Source organism: Camarhynchus parvulus, chromosome 6, assembly GCF_901933205.1.
Source record: "Camarhynchus parvulus chromosome 6, STF_HiC, whole genome shotgun sequence".
NCBI lineage: Eukaryota > Metazoa > Chordata > Aves > Passeriformes > Thraupidae > Camarhynchus > Camarhynchus parvulus.
The window spans coordinates 29857308-29878783 of NC_044576.1; the positions used below are offsets into that span (position 1 = coordinate 29857308).

General features: G+C 44.0%; 1 protein-coding gene across 2 annotated transcripts in view; it reads left to right on the forward strand.

The window, feature by feature from the left end:
- Window positions 1-21476, forward strand: part of GRK5 (G protein-coupled receptor kinase 5) — a 153248-nt gene that overhangs the window by 43908 nt on the left and 87864 nt on the right. For both annotated transcript variants that reach the window (XR_004060824.1, XM_030950760.1), the window contains exon 2: window positions 17839-17934. Coding sequence is in view for 1 of the 2 variants with exons in the window: in XM_030950760.1 (XP_030806620.1) it covers window positions 17839-17934 (96 nt within the window). In the remaining variant the exon portion in view is untranslated. The remainder of the gene's footprint in view (window positions 1-17838; window positions 17935-21476) is intronic.

Here is a 21476-nt window from a genome sequence, read left to right on the forward strand (position 1 = left end):
AGTGAATCCCTTTATTAAACTCATCTGATGGCTCAGGCTGCCTGCCATTAGTGCTGTTTCATACATGATAAGTGGTATTGCTAAGCTTTCTAAAATGAGTATAACAATCTAACTGGTGCCCGATGGGATATCCATCTTGTGGCTGACTACAAGGAATAAATTATACTCTCACACAGATAATTGCTCATGCCTGAGTTCAAGGATTACAGTCCTGCAATGCTGATGATTAGAATTGGTCTCCCTTTTTTGTGCACAGATGCTCCCTGTGATCCACTTCAGCGACTGCCTCAGCTTCTCCAAATTGATTGCTCTTTGCAAGAGAAGGAAGACACAATTCTGCAAAAGCCTTGCAGGCAGCTAGGATCTGATTTAAATTCTGACTATAACTTCTGATGTCTTCTAGGTAGTTTAAAGAAGTGTTCTTGGACATTTTTAGTGTTTCTGAAAATGGGGTGGGTCACACAAAAACAGCATTCACAAAGAAATGCCTTCAGAAAATACAGAATTATTGAAAAAAACCCTGTAAAAGTTCATGTAAAAGTAAGTCTGTTCTGAATGGAAGAAGCAGAAATAACTACGAATTTTTTCTCCCTAAAATAAATTCCCCGAGCTCCTTAACAAGACTGGTGACAAAGCAACGTATGAAGTTCTGCTCTACGCTTCACTGCCTATTTTCTCACCCTCAGTTTAAAAATAACAGCACTGTAGCACCTTCTGTTTTCTCATGACGTCTGCACACTCTTTATGAATAATCTTGAGGGGGAACGCTGTGCTTGATCTCTGATTGGGATTTTCCCGTCTTACCCGGTGTTGACTTAACCCTGCTTCCAAGAAGTCAGGAGTAAAACGCCCATTGATTTCGGAGCGAGCAGATTTTGACTTTTCAGAAATGCTCAGCCATATGTGTTCTCGTTTTGGAAGTATCATGTGGTTGCATTTGGCCCATGTCGTGTTTTAGTCACTCAGAAAGAACACGCAGAGCTCCAGCCTGTCCTCACCTGCCCTCACGACTGCAAGAGCTGAGGGCCTTGGGGAGGTTTTGAGGGCCAAAGGTTCTGCTGTTGTCCTGTTTTGGGGTTTTGCTTGTTTGTTTGTTTTCCTTCCCAAATTTCAAGAAAACATTTCTATTCCGAGACAAAGGGAATACAAACATTTCTAATGTGCTGTGAAATAAATCTGAGGAGGAAGACTGTTTGAACTCAGCCTATATGTTTTATTTTATTTATCCTTATTTTTTCTATTCTATTTTATTTGATTCCTTGTGAATAAAGGAATAATATATAATGCAGTATTTTAAAGGGGGTAAAATAGCTCGGAATCAGAAGTTGAAACACTGTTTTAATCTTACTGAGGACCTTTTAAATTTCCTGCATTTAAAAATAACATGTTATCAGAAGTGACACATCTGTGAAACATTTACTTTTGGCTGATGGGTGTTTTCTGAGGGAAAAATGTTTCACTGAAAATTTCTATCAGGCTTTAGGGTTTCTCAGTCTTTCATGTATTTACACCCATCAATATCAAAGGGAGGCTTAGGAAATGCTCTGGGTTTGTGTTATGTGCTGGGAGCTGGCTGGGGGCAAGATGAAGGGCTCAGAGTGGAGATGCTGTGGAGCTTTAGGTGGGATGAGCCTGCAGGCAGAGATCAGAGCCTGTTGGGACAGGGGGAGTTTCAGCAGCTGTGAATCAGGAGCACAGCCCATTAAACCTGCTGTTCTCCAGGGGTGACAGCCCCTGGCTGGGTGAACAGACCTGTGTCTGCTTCAGCCACCTCCTGTGATCACACTTTCACAAGGTGATTACACAGCCCAGCTCTTTGCCTAAAATAACGTGAGAAATCTGTGCTAGAAGAAGGACTTCAAACTAATCCTCCCAGGGTCTGAGGTCAATGTCCTTTCCCCTGGATTGTCTTTCCTGGTGCCATCCCTGTCCTCCTGTCTGCTTAGTCATCTGTAAGGTAGGCTGAGCATGGTAGGGAGAGCTCTTCTCCAGCCAAGGGTGTAAGCAAATTAAGAAGACAAATGCAATTAATCTGTGTTTTCTCTCACATTCCTCGTGCTGTGTCCTGCTGTCACCATGTGTTCCCCACTGTAGCCACTGAGGGATTTTCATTGGACATGGTACAGCTTTTGAGCATGTTTCCTGATCTGGATCTGCTGGTTAAAGGATTTGCTGCTGTCCCCCTCACATGATGATGGCACATACCAGCAAGGTTTCCCATGACTTTGTGAAAAAATAATTGCAGACTTCGTGTCATATGGTTGTTCTGGTTGAAACACACTGGTCTGAGCAATGTGAGTTGGAAGGGGAGTCAGCCTGTGACTTTGAAAATGTGCAAATCACCCAAAAGAAATTTGTCTCAGATGTTTTTATGGTATTTCGGTTGGAGTTCCATGAAAAGTACAAAAAATAACACTTTGTCTAAAAACAAAGTCCCAAAACAAACAAACCCATAATAAAGAAATGCTTGCCAAGAGTCATAAAAATCTTAAACTGTGATTTAATATCCTGTCTCTCTTTGTCTTAGTGGAAAAGGTCATATAGATGAAAGACATCTGCTGTTGTATCTCTCTTGGATTTCAGGACAAGACCAAAATGCTATTCTTGGCTTTTTTTTTTCTTTGTGTGTGTGAGCAAATTGCCATAAATTCCTTCTATTCAGTTGGGTCAGCTCCTGAAGAGGATGAACAGGCCTGTGGCAAGTGATTTCAGATGGAAAATCCCTTGTGTTTTATTCTTCAGAGACTGATGCATGCCTGTTGCAGTCCATTCCTAGAGGCATTTCCCTGAAACGAGGGGAGAGCAAGAGGCTCCCAGCCCCTATTCCCAGAGTTGCTTTCAAGAGTAGGATGGATGTGGAGGGGTAGCAGTCCAGTTTGGAACAGGTCAGAGATAGAAGGTGTCCTCAGAGGCTGATAGTCAACAAGAGGTGAAAAGAGGACACAACTGGAAAATAAAATAAGTAGTTAATGCTAGAAATGTTAGAGATGGGCATAAGACAGAAAGACAAGAAATGTCAGGGTGAAAGTGAGGGGAAACACCTGGTCTGACTTGCTCTTAATTTTTCAATGTTCTTTCCATCATCATGTTTTTATTGAATCTGTTTGAAATGCAGTCAGCTCTGGACAACAGTGCATTTACAGCCCTTGATTGTTCCTGGCAACTTTTAATGTTTTTTCAGTAATACCACCCCATTTTGAAAAATGGGCCTTCCTCAGAAAGCAATTGTGTTGATGAGTGGGAAAACTGTGACCCTCTGAAGCCACAGGGGATGAAATCCTAACCCTTGCTGAAGGCAGAGGCAGCATCCCCAGCGAGTTCAGCATCTCACGGGGAGTGCTTTTGGCTGCTCTACCCAGCTGCAAACTCTTGGAGATGGGATCTGTGTTCATGTGTTGCCTCGTACAACGAGGTCCTGAATTTGTTGGCCCCCAGGCACTGCAGAAAAGCAAATGCTAAGTTGTCCTGTGAGCAGTGGAAGTGATGAAACATCCGCGCCATTGGATCCCCGGTGTCTGGTAAAGGGCGAGTGTCAGGCTGTTCTCAGCAGATCTTTTTGCTGCTTGTTCTCTCAGCTGCAGGAAGGTGCTGTGCAACCCCTGGACAAGTGACCAGCCCTTTGATGGAGGGGATCCACACCTGTGTGTATTCCCTTTCTAGAGCTGGGCAGCTTAAAGCAAATTTAAGAATGCTTTTCCTGCTAGCATCTAGCAGCCCTAGTTTTCTTATGTCTTCTGACAATATCAACTGGAAAACTTTTCAAGAAGAATGGGTCTGGTTTTATTTTGGTTTTGTTTTTCCTAATTAAAGCTGAGCATTTAAACTGCCTGTGATAATTTCTTTTCCCAGTTGCACATGTGGAGCATCTCAACACGACTGTAAAAGTCATGCTAATTTATGTGAGGGCAAGATGAATCTTTAAGCTGGAAAAGCTTCCCTATTTTTGTTTGCAAAATGCTTTTATGTCTTTTAAGTAGAGGGCACTGCTGAAAAGCCAAGGATTGTGTTGGTTTTATTAATTTTATTTATGTACTTTAAAAGCAACTCAGAAATCTTTTACTTGATAATCTGAAGCCAAGGCAGCAAAGTGCAAATGACTTTGTCATCTACTAATGTGGAAAATGTGAAACAGAATAGGTGTACCTTCTGCTGGGATTTTTTGCCCTCCCTCCATAGTTGTTTTTCTGCCTCTGGGAGATAAACATTTCTTTTTTAATAATTTAGAACATTGCCTTTTTAGGCATAAAATACAAATAATTTATTTTTAATTTTACTCTCACTGTAAGCACTCTTCCACATCTCTCATGTTATACTCCCATGAAAAACTTCCATACCAGGAAGCCTTGGAAAACAGCACTTACTTCAGAAATACTCTGCACCTGCAATTTTGTGCAGAGGGCACTCCTCAGTGCAGGTCCTTATCTCTCCCTCTCACAAGGGGCTTGTTGAAGGGCTTGCTGGAATTTGTGGTTCCCCATAAAATCAGCTGGAGTTGTAGGTGCTGGACTTGAGGCTGTTGGGCTTGAGAACTAGTTCTGCTCTTGAGGCAGGTTTTAGGGCAATCACAGCCTGCATTTCAAGAGGATTAACTATAGAAAAGCACAGAAAATAACTGAAGATCCTAGTAAGACTGAGAGTCTAGGCTTTACCTTGAAAAAAATCCCATATCTTCATACCTGTGGAGGCACTTGTATGTTTGCTGGAGACAGAGGGAGGTTGTTAAATCCAGTCATTCCATCACAGGTGGAAAGCACAGCCAGGACAATCCTGCTTCCACCTGCTGCCCTGACACCTGTGCCCTGCTGCTGCTGGGGAGGCTGAGGGTGGCTCTGTGCTGTGCAAGGTGCAGGAGTGTCCCCAGCACCTGGAGAACCTGTGCCAGGAGCCCTGGCCTCCCTGCCTCCTCCTGTTTCTGCATGGTTTTCCCAGAAGCACTGTTTCCAGCTGGGGTCCTGTGTGTGTTGTCATTTTAAAACGTGTTTTGGAATGTTAACTTCAGCCAGCTGAAATTATTTCCTTTTTGCCCCCTTGCTGAGAGGGTTTATAAATATCGAGTTACACAGGAAGCAAATTCTCCTGTTATCAGATTGTTCTGTAGTCACTTTTCTTTTCCTCAAAAGCATAATTGTGAACTTTATCAGTGCTCAGTCCTTTGTTTCCTATTAAACACGAGTGATTAAGATGCTGTTTGGCTCTGTGGGAAGAGTTACTGACCTGTTTTGTCTGTAAATGTATCTTCAAATTAGGAGACACCTGAAGCTGGTAGGAAGTGGGTATTAATTGGGTTCAAGTTCCACAAGCACAGATTGCAGTTTCCCAGTGGGATGTGGTAAATAGCCGTCACCAAGATAATATTAATTACATTATCTCCCAGAATGGTCCCAGGAGGTGCTAAAATAGCACAGGGGCCACTTGGGCTTAGATGCTTAGACACAAAAATCAGTGTTTGCTGCTGTGCTGCTCAGCACAGTGCAGAGCATGTGGCGTCACTGGGGCAGCTGGGTGAGATAAGGAGGCCGGGATTTTCTGCCCAGCTGCTTGGGGTTTTTCTCTCATGAGTTTGAAAATCAGAATTTTATCTAAAGCAATAGCTGTATGTCTTCTCTCTGCCCTGACACCCGACAAGGAATGATGATAGCAAGCCCTAAAAAATGAGTTTCATAAAATACCTGGACAGAAAATGTTTCCTGCTGCAGAGATTGTGACTTCCTTGTAGATCTGTTCAGCTCTAGAGTGACTCCAAGTGCCACACAAGCAGTACACAGACCTCATTTATCAGAATCACGCTCCATGCAATTGACTTTATAGCCAGTCATGCCCCTGGCACTGCAGTGCTGTGCTCTGTGCCATGAACACTGTTACAGGTTGTGTGGGCTGCACCCTGGCCACTGCCCCTCCCAAAACTACAGCTCACAGGCCTTTCAAAAGTCTTGTCAAAAGCCCCTCTCTCAGTTTTGTCTTGTCAAAAGCCCCTCTCTTAGCTTTGCTCAGCTGGAAGGACAGGGGCCATGGGGCATGCAGGGACAGCTGTCTGTCTGGTGCCCATGTGAAGGTCAGACCATCCTCACACTGGAAATGCTGAGCCAGATGCCTCCCTTAGCCCTTGAGGACCATGTTAAGTCTTTTTAGCCTTTGAGGACCCAGCAGCTTTCCTCCCCCAGGTACTGATTAGGGCCAGCAGCAGGAAGCAAACAAATGCACTGTTCAATGATGTCTTGTCATGAACTTCTCCACTGGTAATTGAAGTTCAGCAAGCTGGGTTCATGTGGGATGGAAACTTGGCCTTGGAGATGAATGAACTCTGACCTGATAATCAGACTCTTCTGTCTGGGCTAGAAAAACATGGACCTGGTAAACATGGACCTGGTGGTTTGTTAGGGACATGCTGGCAGACACTTAAGGACAGTGATGCTAAAGGCACCATTATAATTAGCTCAGCCAGAGACTGAGCACATAGATTGACTTAAAAAACAGTGTGGCTGTTCTGCAGTATCATGACCCCTGTAGAAAACACTGCTGAACGAATACTTAGGCTTTAGTCACCTAATTCAGGGTTAGGCATCCTTGTTAACAGTGTTATATGTTACCACTGTTAATTAAAGGTATCAGCATGTCCCCTAATGAGGGGGATTACTTGCCACGTAAGAAGTCACATTATGCTTCTCAAAAACGGACTGGTAGGTTGACACTGTGTTTTTTTTAATATTCAGAAAGTGCTTGTTCCTTGTTTGTGAAGCTTAAATTAAACACCAGAGGGGTTCATGTGCATTCAGATGAAGGGGGAAGATGTGCCCTACAGTCTCTTTCACAACAGCTCAAAGCTAACAGAACCACCTTAAAACAAAGGGAAGCTTTCATCCTTCTTCTTACAGCTACACATGAAAATCTGAATTGCAATGAGATTGAGCAACTGGAAGAAAATAAATAAGTAGACCTCATTCTTCCCTGTGGAAGTTGTTTCAATAGAAAAGTATTAGGCAGCTTCAGAAAATGTCACTAACTGGGTGAAAGTGGTCCCCATGTATTTCCCAGTTTCCTTACTCCTCCCATGATGACAATTTCCACTAAGAGATGCATTGTTGAACCAGGGTTGTGCAGGACGATGAAAGCGGGACATTTTCTGGAGAGGGAAAATGTACAGATTTTTTTTTGCATTTTTTAATATATTCTGGTAATTATTTTTTTTTCCTGTCGCTCTCTATTTTTCTTCAAAATGAGAGGAAACAAGCGCGGGCTGGTTTTTATGGTGCAATTCACACTCCTCTAATTGTAATTTTTTATTTATTTATTTTTTATGCTTGCATAAAAATAAATCTAGATCTGACTTTTTTATTAAACGCAAGCAAACAATGTTTCTTTCCAGAGTGAGCAGGGTAATCTGTGGATGGGCCCAGAAGGTTCTGGTTTGTGCTGGAGTCAGCAGCAGTTCCCTACAGTGACTTCGTTTGACCTGCGCTGCTCCGACAGGCTGGGGCTGGCAACAATCTCAGCCTCAGCCTTCAAAACATTCCTTTGTAGCCAAGTGGGCTTCTGCTTTCTCTGAAATATCTGGTGTCACTTTTAACAAGAGGGGAAACAGACGTTCGTCACCATTAATTCACTGGACAATTAAGCCGCTGATCTCTGACCTCCTGCCATTATTGCCTTTCAGAGCCAGGGTAAGGACCCCACAGATATCTGTTCTCTGTCATTCCCTGAGAGCTGTCCTGGTATTTTATTTACTCAGAGGCTTAGCTGTTGCCCACCACCAGCCAAATGTATATGCTTTGTAATAAAAATTGCTAATAAGCTGTCCCGGGCAGTGACATTAATCTCTGAGTGACGATAACAGCAAGCAAAGGGAGCAGCTGGCTGTCAGGAAAGCATGTGAGTGGGAATCATACATTTATTTAGATTTATGTACATATTAGAAGTGCCCATCCCTGGCTGCAGCTGCTTTTGATGCTTTGGGCTGCCTTGGGCATCCAGACCAGAGGCAGGGGCTTTCCACTGGGAGGTGTGGGATTGCTGCATGGTGCTGTTTATTCTTCTTGCTGCATCTTCCAGGCTATGACAGTACTTAGCTTTTGCTCTCTCCTGGAGTCCCTGGTGGTAGGATCTTTGCTGCTCTCAGGGGGGCTGATGGCCCAAATCAATACCTTGCTTTAGTTCTGGCCCCAGGGCTGCAGTGAGAGCCAGTGGAAGCGCAGGGCTGTGTGGGCCATGAGGAAATAGTTAATGCATGCCTGGCACAGGGCTCTGGTTTGTGTTTACAGAGACAGCCGGGTGGGTGGGTGGGTGGGAGAGGCAGCCGAGCTGGGCCAGCTGCTTGCATCATCTGACGCTTACACCATGCAACCTTCAAGCCTCATTTTTCACTCACTGCTTTTGAAGCACTTCATTAGCTAATCAGAGGAACCCTCTGCCTTTGCTCTGCAAGTTCCCTTGTTTTTTGTCTTCTACCTCCTAATTTTTTCTTTTCTTTTTTCTTTTAGTTCAGCTTTTTGTGTTGAGTCCTTCAACTGGTAGCTATAGTAACACCCCTGAGTGAGTGGCTGTCGTACACTTCTGCAGCCCACTCCCCTCAGGGAAGCTGTGCCAGGCTGTCACACACCTGCAATGCCTTGGCACCCCCTCCTGTAGGGTTTTCTCCAGACAACAGGGACAGTCTTAGCTTGGGAGCCAGCTCCATCCTGCTCTCTATTTGCAGCTGCAGCCCACAGTATATTGTGGCAGAAGGAATGAGTCACTGGCAGAGCAATCTGTTGCATCAGATAATCACAGATTACCTCCATTAACCCAAATCCCTTCTGTAACCTTCTACAGTAATGATCCCAAAAGCTGACGCAGACAATACTGTTACCATCATGGCTTGGGCTGTCTTTAAAAAAAGAGGATGTTTTCTGTGGTTTCAGGGGGGATCTAGCAGCACCATCCACAGAGAGCAGCTGTTGGTACCTTGTTACTGGACAAGATGATGGGGCCAAAGCCAAGCTTTGTAGCTAAGGGAGGGGGAGGTCTCCCCTAAAGCTGGCCATGTCCTTTTGCACCAGTCCTGTGCACCCTCTTACAGCTTTCCCTGGTATCCACACAGAATCTCCTTCCTCCAAATCAATGCTTGTGCCCACACCTTTTCCCTTCTGCCAGTCAGTCACTGCAACTGGCAAATGCTTGTTGTAACCAGGCATTTCAGGGGGGGTTCACCCCCTCTCCACATTGCCCCTATGGTGTCTTTCAAGGCTCCTCATATATCTAGGGTTTAATTTATGTTTTTTGAATATGTCTGAGAAATTGGTGTGTTGCTTGCCCACGGGGAGCAAGGAAGATGGTAGTTATCTGCTTTTGTGGTGAAGAAAAACGTGTCTGGTCCTGATCCCAAATAGAGCATGACCTAGTGTGAGACGTTGTGATGCTGCACTTTCCTTCCTGGCTGACTCTGGAAGCAAAAGGTGTCACAGAAGGGAAATTCCCCTTAAAAAATTCTGGCAGTACAGCCCATACACATGGACTAAGGAGGTTCCCAGCCTAATTTTCACCATTTTTTAACATGTGGATTTCTGGGTTCTTGTCAGAACACCTCGAAGGTTTACCAATTCTACCAGTTTGGTGGAACTGATTAATCAGCCAGGCCTAATAAAACAAGCTATTGTTTTAGTCTCAAGCTGTTAATTTTTCATGATGTCTACAAAAATTCTTTTCTTTAGTCTTGTTGGTAAGTTTATTTAGGTGAGGGTAAAAAACCAGAATAGAACATAATTCTCAGAGCTTGGCTATAGGCTGCTGATAGGAACACTTGAATTCTCACCTCCCATCCAGCTGGATCTCCTCCCCACAGTTCAGAAATGCTCCTTATAAGACTCAAATGTCAGGAACACAGAGGCTAAGTTATTTTTTTAGATACTGCAGAACTATTTGCAGGAGAAAAAGCCCACACGGCTCTTTGACAGGGACAGACAGAACCCACATGGTTTCCTGCTCAGGGCTGGGTTTTTGCATGTTCTCCCTCTGGAACTGGCATCCTATTTTTCAGGGGAGCTGAACCCCATGTATTTGCCTGCACCAGGGTCAGGTTTCCTTGCAATCCTCCTGCCTGTCTCATATTGCACATTGTGCTGTTGTGATGCTAAACATCAGAACTGCACATTATGGATCAGCAGATCAGCAAAGCTTTTTAGGTTTCTCCTCACTTATCTCAGTGTCTAACTAGGATCCAGGAGTCCCTGTAAGGTATTTTGGGTTTAGGGGCCAGCCCTGAGAGAATTTGGGCTGCTTGGGGAGCACTACACACCCCCCTGGGCAGTATCCATGGGCAATGCATGGGCTGTATGTGGGTGATGAGTTCACAGACTCATAAAATATCCTGAATTATAAGGCACCCACAAAGAGCATCATCCTGACCATGCACAGGACCACCCCATGTTGCATTTGCAGGTTTGGGTTTGGAGGCATTGGTTGGTAGCTTGCATGCATGTTGCTAAACAGGGTAATAAATATATAGAACAGGTCATAAGTTTAAAAGCCATTGCTTAAAGAGGAGTTCCTTCCTGGAAAGATGTTATCAAGCCCTATTCAAGCAGGATTTCTGGAGCAGGGGTTTGCATTCTTCCTTTGGAAGAATGGGAAGGAGGTCTCTTACAGTCAGTGCAACTCACAGCTGTGCAAATTAACTCGAGGGAATTGGTAAGAAATGTGGGAATTTAGTCACTCAAACATTCAGCTATGGGGAGACCACGTTCCTTGTTTAATTCTTGTGTACTTCAGAGCATGTGACAGTTGAGAACATTTCTGACAAAAGAATCTTCCTTTCAGGGAATGAAGTTTTGTCAAAAATTAAAGGGTTTGCAGGAAAGTGTCTGCTTAAAAGAAGAGATGATTTGCTTTTTCTACCTTCTTATTGACAATATAGAAACATCATCTTAACAAAGTAAAGAATGTCAATTTACCATACCCATTTTGTTCCAGTGATATCTTAGCACTCTATTTGATGTGTTCTATGATAATGTTTTGACGTTAGAGAACTGAGATGACTCAAATGTTATCACAGTGAAATGGTTTCATGTCTTTACATCAGAATTTTGTAGAACTTTGAAATCCTGTTTTAGCTGCAGTTTGGAGGAAAGGTCCACTGAGAGATTTAATATTTTCAGCAGAGTGATAACCTTGAATATCAACAACTCTGTTCAAAAGCTTGGTCTCCCATAGTAATCATTGATATGGAGGTGTTACAATTTTTTTTCTATTATCCACACTATTGATGAAGAAAACCTCTCAGTAGTCCCCAGACAGTCCCCCAGATATGTTGAATCAGCCAGTACATGGTAGTGCATTCTAAACCCAACAAAAATGCCTGGGTTTGTGCCAGTAGCCTTGTTTACTTTGAGGTCAAGAATAGGAAATTGAAATTTTGAGCTCTTCTCAGTTTTACTGTTTAAGATTATAGCTGGCTTCATTTTTGTTCAATTTACTGTTTGTTTATTTATTAATAGATTGTAAATCTTCCATAGACTTTGTATCTTTTGGATGATTTTTGTTCGTGGCATAAAAGCCAACAATCTCTTTTTGCTCATTTATCAGCTGCAGATAAACACAATGCAGTTAAATGCAAGGTATAAAAGAGAGAGATACCATAATAGACAAACTATAGGTGTTTATGTTGGGGGAAATTAAACTGCATCCAGGGGAATTTGTGACCAAGCAACTCTCTATTAGCATAGCAGTGAAATGTAAACCCAGTATGTGTGAACTGACCCACAAAACCCAAAGAAAACTTGTTCAAATAATCTCAAAGATGCATTAAAAATATCCAGTGGAGGATGTAGGCAGAGTTGTGTGGAGAATGTCACAAACTGGGATGCCTACTTAAGACTTAGAGAAGAAATTAAAGGCTTGATTTTTAAGTTTAGTTAAGTCCTTTCAATGTGCTCTGACCACGCATGCAGGTAGCCTATGCAAAGTCTCCTTTATATTCCTAGGGTAGTAACAAAATGGCCTTGGCATATGATAGTAAAGCCCTGAGGATCAGTCTACAAAGACTAATCCCTTAGCTTTCTCTGTCCCTTCAGGGCAGTAGATGTTACTAAAGCATATAATTATTATAATTAACATAAAAAATGTGTTGTTAAAGTCATGTTTCATCCTCTTATCAGTGTTTGCAATATTACCTGACCTCTTCTTTAAATCATAGGCAGATATTCCTGCAGTAAGTGTTTATCAGCACTGACTTCTGTAAGCCAAGGTTAATGGTGCTTTAGATGCCAGTTGTATGCAAAATATTTTGCCCTCAGATTGCAAAGCCAGCCTGACTCTTGCATGTTCCTCCTCTAAAACTGGCATCATATTTTTGTTTGTGCTTTTGCTTGTGAAATTCTCATCAATGTGGTTCTGGAGGCTTACACAGAAACACATCTGTTCTTCATTCCCAAGAAGCAGTGAGGTGTTTGACACAGTGGTTGTCAGGCTTAGGTATTTGTAGCAGCATTTTGAGCAAATGTGCTGTGGCAGCAGGGGAGATGGGCACAAAACCCTTATCATGGTCTGTGATTCTCCAGAGCCGCGCTCATCAAAAAAGGCTGCGGGAGATAAAACCAGATTAGCGTCGATAACGGGCTGTGTAACAGGATTCTCTTCTGAGGACCTGCAGTGGACTTTTTATTGTATCTGATAAAAGAGACTGATTTGCAGAGGCACTGCACCCCATGGTGGACACCCACCTGCTCTTGGAAATCCAGCCCTCCTACTCATGGCATTTTCCTGGGGGGGAAAGAAAGGGGTTTGAAAAGGGGGGGGGGGGGGGGTTTGGTGGGGGGTGTTTTAAAAACAGAAGAAAAAAGGGGGAAAAAATAATATTTTTTGAAAAAAACAAGGGGGGGGGGGGGGTGGGGCCAAAAAAAAAAAAAAAAAAGAAAAAAAAAAAAAAGGGGGGTTTTTTTAAAAAAAAAAATTTGGTTGGTTGTTGGGGGGGGGGAGGGGAAAAAAAAAAGGAAAAAAAAAAAAAAAAAGGAAAAAGAAGATGCACAAAAAAAAACAAAAAAAAGGGGGGAAAGGGGGTGGGTGGGGGGGGGGGAGGGGGTTATTAAAAAAAAAAAAAAGGGAAAAGGAGGGGGGGGGGGTTGGGTTGGGTTTGTTGTGGTGGGGTAAGGGGAAGAAGGGTATAAAAGAAAAAAAAAAATTATATTATTATCATTATAAAAAAAAAAATTAAGATTATTAATCCTTGTGAACCACACCAGAAATAGGGGGGCAGGCCAGGGAGGGGGGCAGGGCCCAGGCGCAGGTTGAAAAGAATAATCAAAGAACAAAAAAGGAGAGGACATTGATTGGAAGCCATACACCTTCATGTTTTGTTAGCCATATCTAATTAATAGAATATGGAACAAATTTAATGTCTTTCAAACACTTCAGAAACAGATTTCCAGGATCTTCCTCTGAAGCTGCCTGCAGTCCATCCTGTACTGGCCAGACCTTACTCTAATATGGCAATTCCATATAGAACACATAGCTTCAAACACCTCCCTGGGACAGAGCAGGGAAAGGATGGCACGAGGAAGAAAAGAATAAACATAAACATCTTGTGAGTGGAAACAGGACACTAAACATTATTTTTCTGACTTTTAATATTTATGGAGTTTGTTTCACTGCTTTCACTGTGTAATCAAGCCTTGCATTCTGAGGCTACAGAGCTCTCTGCTGTTGTTGGGAAGGCCCTGGGTGACAACCCAGGTACTGTTTTGAAGTGGAAGATAGAAGCTGTAGTCATCCTCCAGTGATCTGTGGATCAACTAGATTGCAGTTAATATAACTGCATTAAATACTTGGCAGTCTTGGATTAGCCAGGCCTGGCAGCATGGGATGTGTTGCTGCCTTATCAGCTTGGCCAAGAATAGAGCAGCAGTAGGAAGCCAGATTGTCCATCCTTAAAATCCACCTTGCATGGTGGCATGAGGCACAAATGGAATATGCTACGGGTGTGGTGCTGGAATAAATTCATCCAACAATATGTTTTACTCTGTGTTGTAAATAATCTTCAGTCATCTGAGCAGGAGCATGGCTCTCTTTAGCAGAATTAACAGGCTCAAAGCCTTGGCTTCTTCAGCTTTATCTTCAGCTCCATCCTGTGTCTCTGATTTCTCATTTAATTTTGACTTAATATCTCACTGGCTTAATAATATGCAGGTGTTTTCGTGTCTCCTCTTGGTGTTAGGAGAATAAGTATATCCTGAATAATGGAGGGGGAAAAAAGGAAGGCGCTTTAGACTAAGGGTAACTCCTACTGGCAGATGTTTTACATGTTGTGCCTCTGGTTATGTCTCTCTCCTCACAAGCAGAGATCAGAGCTAGATTTGCTATGCAGCATCACAAGATGATGTGAAAAATGCCATGTATTTTTCAGTAGGTAGGATGTAGAGCAAATGCTTTTGTTTCCTGCAGGACTGGTTGACATGTTAGAGAATTAGCTTCAACCCTCAGTTTGCAAATGCTGAGTTGTTGAGTGCAGGCAAGGCAGCGGGGCTGAGCTCTTGTGCTGCTGCTGGCAGCTCACCTATGGTAGTCAGCAGCAAAGCAAAATTTTAAAGCAGTCAGGCCCTCCAACACTGCATGATGGAACTTCGATTTTAAACGTGGCATGTCTGTCAAGTCCTGCCCTGAGAGCTGCCTTGAAGAGTGCAAATCCTCCTGTATGGAATAGAGGGTGCAAAGGCAGCAGTCGAGGCAACGTGTGAAAAGCTTCCCTCTGCAACCTGCACCATGACCTGTTCAGAGAAACCTCCCCTTTCAGCTTTTAGCTCTGCCAGACAATTTGCTGTGTGTCTCAGCTGTCTCACTGCATTATGTCCTTCAAACCCCCCCAGAGTTAACGTTTGGAGGCAGCAAACACTGCTGGCTCCACGAGAAGAGCTGGGAGCGGAAAGGTCAGGTCGATTAAAGCACTTGATCAGAATCTTTGACATAAAGACGTCACAAGCAAAGCAGGAACGCTGCTTCACGCTCAGCTAAGAGCAAATGATTCATCAGGCAAGGCTGCTTGTTTTTGGAGGATAGCCACAAAAGAGAAGGGAACATGCTGGCTGTATCGATCACGGTTGTAATGGGGGGCCGCGGAGCCCTTCCCTGGTTTTGATGGGAATTTAATGTCAGGAATACATCATCCCATGTAAATACATCAATACATATGTTACATTGAATGGATTTTAAAGATGTTCTGGCCCAGCTTAGCAGGACCATATCACCTCTGCACAAATCTCTGAGCTGTCATTTAGAACAAAGGGCTGTTCTGCAACTTTGTGTGTTGCTTGATGCTGCTAAAGATGGAGACTTTTGGGGAGGACTTCTGTGAAGGTGGCTGGAGAAGCAGGTGTGCTCTGGAATCTCTAGTGCTTGTGCCTACAAGGCAGACGTTCAGTGGGTGAAGATGTACCAGTGTTGAGCAGATTCAGGCTAAAGGATGGTTTCATCTGGCTGACCCCCATTGCCTCCTGTGTCCAAAAGTGTTTGGAAATGCATCCCTTGAGCAGAGAGCTCCTGCTTGCCCCAAGCAGCATCTCTGTCTGACCCTTGGCAAAGGTGCTGCAGTGGCAGCAGCCAGAAATGAGAGGCACATGAGGTTTAGGTTTGGTACCAGGACAAGGTTTTTCACCCAGAGGGTGGCTGAGCACTGGAACAGGCTTCCCCTCAGGGAAGGGCTCACAGCACCAAACCTGTCTTGAGTTCATAACACATTTGGACAGCACTCTCAGGCACAGGTGTGTTTCTTGAAGTGTCCTGTGCAGGGCCAGGAGTTGGACTCAATTATCTTGATGTGTTCTTTCCACCTCAGAGTATTGTAGGATTCTGTGATTCTAAGATAAATGAGTATGAGGAAAAACACAAAGAGAAGAAAAGTTCAGGCAAGAATGGTTCAGAGAAGAAAATGCAGCCATAGAGAATGACTGGAAGAGAAGGAAGCAGGAGTTCCTGGTGGAAAGATCATTTTCCCAGAGGAGTATGTGAAGGGAGGGTGCAGGGAGAGAAGTGTAAGTACAGTGGGATGAGGCATAAGGGCAGGAGCACAAAGGAAAATGCCCCTGGAAGAGAAGGAAGAGAGGAGCAAGTGGAGATGGCAGCCTGGCATGCAGGAGCCACTGTGCAGATGGCAGGAATGGACTTTTGGGGACATGAACACCAGTGAAGACCGTTAGGGCTGCTGAATCCAACCCCTTGTGGCCACTGGCAGCCAGAGCAGAGCCATCTGGGAGCAGATGTGCTCCAGAAGTTGGTGAACAGATGATCACAGTGCTCACCCCAGCCCACAAAGTGCTCAACAGCACTTTGTAGTTCACCTAAGGCCCTCAGCATGCAAGACCAAGAGAGCAGGACAAGCTCTCTGGTGCTGTGGGCAGAGGGATGGGGGAGGAAATGACCTCAGCAGCAGTGGTTGGGATGCACTGATGGGGGGGTTGAAGCAGAATTAATGACAGACCCAAGGGGTATGTCTGTGTTGCAGAATACTGTGTGATGGGGAGGCAGTCTCAGCTCTCTGTGCTTTGCTGCAGTCTGATTCCTGGAAAGGATAGCAGGGCTGTGCTCCTGAGAGTCCAAACAGGCTGGTTCCTGCAGTGCCAGTGCAGATATCTCAGCTCTCCATTGCATACTGCAGAAATACAATCAGCTCCTAACAATAAGGAGTTTAAAATAATTCAATAATTCAGACTCTATAATGGCAAAACCATTGGCCATCAGAAGCAAAGGAATAAAAGGTGAGACTCAAAAGAAGCTCTCTTGTGGCAAAGGTGTCACTGTGTGATCAGAAATGCCCCACAGAGAGCAATGCTTGTGATTTTTTTTCCGAGGCTCCTGTTTTCTCTCTGGTGGTCTGCTACTTCTTGAGTCAGTGCTCTCCTAATTTAGCCTGTAATGTCATGCAGGACCCAAGACACTCTCAATCTGCAATTGTGACTCTACCAACCCCTCTACAGAATTAACTCAGCTCTGAATTAGTCATTCAGCATGCCAGAGCATGCAAAATAGACTCAAGTGGATCAGATTTTGCGTGCAGGGACTGAATTGCAGTAAATACAGGGACTCAGAGAATCCAAGTCTGCATCTGGGCTCTCTCGTCCAGAGGGATTCTCCTCCTCCATTGGCTGCACAGCCTCTCTAAGCAGAACAGAAAGAAGAACCAATAAATGATTTTTTTTCCTCATGAAGCCATTAATTTTATCCTTCAGTTCTCCTGTGGCAGCAGCAGTGACCAGAGTGTGTAAGAGCAGCAGTAGTGCCGTGGCAGGATATGTAATGTGAGGGTGGGAGGGATGGCAGGAATTGAATTTGAATTTTTCTGTTTTTCAGCACTTTTTTGGGATAGAATCAGGGCTTGTCCCAAAACCAGAAGGGGGATATCTGCATTGAAGAGGTGTGAACTGTAATTTTACAAGATGGTTTGACTTGTGGGAAGTGGCTCTTGGTTGGGGAAGAGGTGATGGTGGAGGTAGCACTGTCATCTCAGCTGGACCTGGTGGGCAACAAGTCCACTAACTTTCAGTGAGCAGATGCCACCTCCTTGGTCTGTTTTGAGTTCAAACAAGTTGAGATTTGATCTGTATCATAGAATCATAGAATGGTTTGGCTTAGAAGGGACCTTAAAGGTCATCTAGTTGCAAACCTCCTGCCATGGGCAGGGATATCTTTTGCTGGACCAGATTGCTCAGAGCCCCGTTCAACCTTTCCTTGAACACTTCCAGGGATCTGCTTGTACATCAACCCACAGGGTCTCAGCTTTAATTATTAATGGTATCCGTAAGAATTGTGACTGGGTAGGTAAACTCTAGGTGGAACTGTGTCCCCAAAGCAATCTAATCCTGGTATTTCTCTCTCTCTCTGCAGGGGGTGGAGGGAAACGCAAAGGCAAAAGCAAAAAGTGGAAGGAAATCCTGAAATTCCCTCACATTAGCCAGTGTGAAGATCTCCGAAGAACAATAGGTAAGAGCTTTTCCCTTCTTTGGAAGCGCAGCATAAATAAAACATTCTATCAGAACTGGCTCATTAGAATGGCATTAAAGGTTCTCATCATTACAGGGAGTCAGTTTACAGGTGGGCATGCAATGCACGTTCCTCCCGTGGTGCTGCCGCGCAAAAAATGCTGATTTTCTGTTCCTGGAAGGGGTTGTGAACCTGGCAGGAGAGGCTGGAATGCTGCACTGGCAGCATGGGGCTGGCAGCATCCAGGCCCTTTGTTTTCCATACCCAGGTTCCAGGACCCAAAGGGGTTTCACAGCTGGACAACACCTGGCATGTGGGACAGGGGCTTTCACTCTGTCCCTGCCAGTGTGGCTGTAGCAGCACATCCAGAAAGGAATCCCCTCATCACATCCTGCATTCCCTTCTAGTAAGTATCTCCTTATCTGGGAGGAAATGAGCCTTGCTGACTGTAAGTTAGTGGTAATTATAGTGTGGATATGATGTTTGAAGCAGCAGCCAGGCTTCTCCCAGGCAGGTTTGCTCAGCAGCACCATTGCCTATTCAACGTAATGGAGCTTTTTTTACAGGACGTGTAAAAAACTTATTTTAACTTAATTTGTTTTATTCGTGTGGGCCAAATGCTGCAGATTTGGCAGGGAGCTTGCAGTGTCCATTTTCCTAGCACTGCATTTCTCCTGCTCATACATGCCAAATTTCAGCATTCCTCTGACTGCTGCCTTGGCAGACATGGCCAGTAGCTATCTGCTTCTGCATTCTCCCCTGGAAAGCCCAGGATTACTGGTCTCACCACAAGAGGTTAACTTCAGCATTTGAGGCTTCTTTTCTCTCCTACATATAAAACCCAGCCACTGGCAAGAAATGAATGAAAGGCAAGAATCTGTAACAACTGAGATAACGGGCAGCATAATTTGTCTAACTTGGGTGAACTCCTGGGGTCTGAGTGACAGTGCCCTGGCACTATTTACATTAGAAATCCACAGCATGTTTACGCAGAGGAAATATGTGGAATGTTTGGAAGACTCTTTTCATGGTCTCCTTCAGTAAAATTTTCTTCCTTCGCCTTCTGTTGTAGCTAAAAGGAGGTAAAGAAAAGAGGGGAGGCAGGAGAATAGGGTGCAGGTTTTCCCCAGTTGACAAACATACAAAGCCTGACCAATTTCTGAAGGTACAGAACCTGCTGGAAGCAAACCTGACTTAATATATTGCAATTTGCAAAGGGAATTCTCCCCATTGTTCTGTCAGCCTTGCTTTCCAAAGGAGAAAATGGCTCCAGATAAAACATTCTCTCTTTACAAAGGTGTACTATCCTAAAATGAGTAGTCTTTAAAAAATTAAGTCTGCCAATTATTTCTGTTTCTGAAATGCTATTTCTGGCAGTTTTTGTGTGTGGCAGCTTCACCCTGATGTAATTTGTTTTGCATTTTTTTGGTGAATGATTTGGTGATGTAACCAGGCAAGAGCCATTGTGGGATCTCTGGGCAGATTTGGTTTCAGTCACTGCAGTGATTACCTGTTAGCTGGGAATTTTAGCAACTGCCTTTTCCACAGTGGGAAATAAGCTCCAAATCCTGGTTCTGTAACTCTGATTTTTGGTGAGTTGAGCTGGATGTGATTACACAAGGAATAAGGCACTGCTCAGCCTGAATAATGTAATTTGTCCTTGCTGGCTCTGCCATTTTCAGTGAATCTCTGAAGTTGAAACACCCCAGATAAAGAGTTGTCTGAGTTTCTCCTGGTTGATACAGGGTGTCTGACACATCTTGGGTGGGTGGGTCTGTAGCATTAAGTCCTTTTCATGTGTGTGCTCAGGCTGGATCCATTGCAGCTCCCTTGCACTGGGCTCTGTGCTCCCTGGACACCCAGGAACCAGCACTGGTCACTGCAGTCTGGCCTTAAATGCCTTCTTTTCCTGCCTCTGCTGAGGAAGAACAATTCCCCTGGCTTTAACCCATTCTTCTTTTGTTATTTTCTGCAAGTCCTTTAAAAGGATCTCAGGATTTCAGACTAGTGTTTGCACAGGTACAGGGAATGTACTGAAACATCTTCCCTGGCCCTTCAGCTGCTCTGGGACTTGCAGGGGATTCAATGTCTTGGGGTGTCTGCACATCAGCCCATGCCCTAACAAATTCTTACCTTTCTAGTTCAGAAAGAGGGAGCCCAGAAAGGCTTTTTCCTCCAAGGCCAGGTTGGATGGGGCTTTTAGTGGAAGGTCTTTTAGGGGGATTGGAATTTGATGATCTTTCCAACCTTCCAAACCATGGTTCTAAACTTTATACAAGGAAAAGGCTACAGCCTAATTCAATTTGTTTAGAGAGCAGGACAAATACAGGCAGGTTCTGCTCATCACAGACCCCTTTGCTGCCTGTCCTCCTCCCAGCATTTTCCATCAGACAGAGTCTTGCCACTTAAAGTTAAGAAAAAAAATCACAGCAAGTCTTGGAGGATTGGATGAGCTGGAGCACTAGGCTGTTGAGGTTTTGTTGTATTCCTCTCTTCTGGATGCTTCCCAAGAGCCTCCTGGGAAAGACTGGAGGCAGGAATGGGATGGACTTTTTGATTTAGAGCAGTCATGGACTGCACAGCTTAGTTTAATGTAGCCATAAGCAATAGGTGGAAAATGCTGCTGTTGAAGTTGTGGCAGTACAGCCTACATGTGTGTGTGGATGCCCACATTCTGGTGTAAAAACGTGTGTGCTTTTGCACCCCGCTAAGATGTACTGAAAAGAGTCTGTGTCTTAAAAAAATACTGTAGTGTGAAAAGAAATCTGTGAAAAACAGGAAGGCTGAAATAAACCAAGGGTCTGCGACCTGTGTTGACACAATTATGAGTCAGTTCATACCTTTTGGTTACCTCTGTGTTTACAGGAGACTCTGTGTTTGACTATCCATCATCTGGTGTCTCACTGAAAGACTTGCTTAGTAAAGCCCTTTTTTTCCCCTCCTTCTTGTGCACAGAAATAAAAATCAAAACACCCGAGAGAAACACTGCTTTTTGATAAATAAACAAACACTGGAAACGTCTTTATTAAATGTGCCATTTAGCCAAGGAGCTATTTTTTTGGACTGGACTTAAAAGCAACTTCTTTTCTCCTTTCTTTTTTGTCCAAAGTACGCAACACCTTTTGCAGGGAAATTCAGTGGCCTTCATTGTGTGCTAATTAAATAAGCAAGGGAAGCAGGGATGCTGCACTTTGCTGGGCTCTGAGAGAGGCTTCTATACTATGAATGGCTAATGCATGTTTCCATTTGCAGCCCTCTTCTTGGCTGTATTTAATTGTATTAAAACAGCCGGCCCTTTCCAGGTTGGAAGATTTCCATATTGGCACCAGAGGCCCAGTCAGTCAATAAAAACTGATTTTTGAGGCATAGCTACCATGACTCATGTGATGGATGCTGCTGTAGATGGGGTTCTGCTATCTTTAAAACTCACAGATGACAGCTTAGCAAAAGAGAGATGTTTCAAGGGAAGAGAAAAAAAATACCAAGGAAAAGCTTTAAAAGTTCCTGTATTTGACATGACATGAAGAGATGCCAAAAGTTAG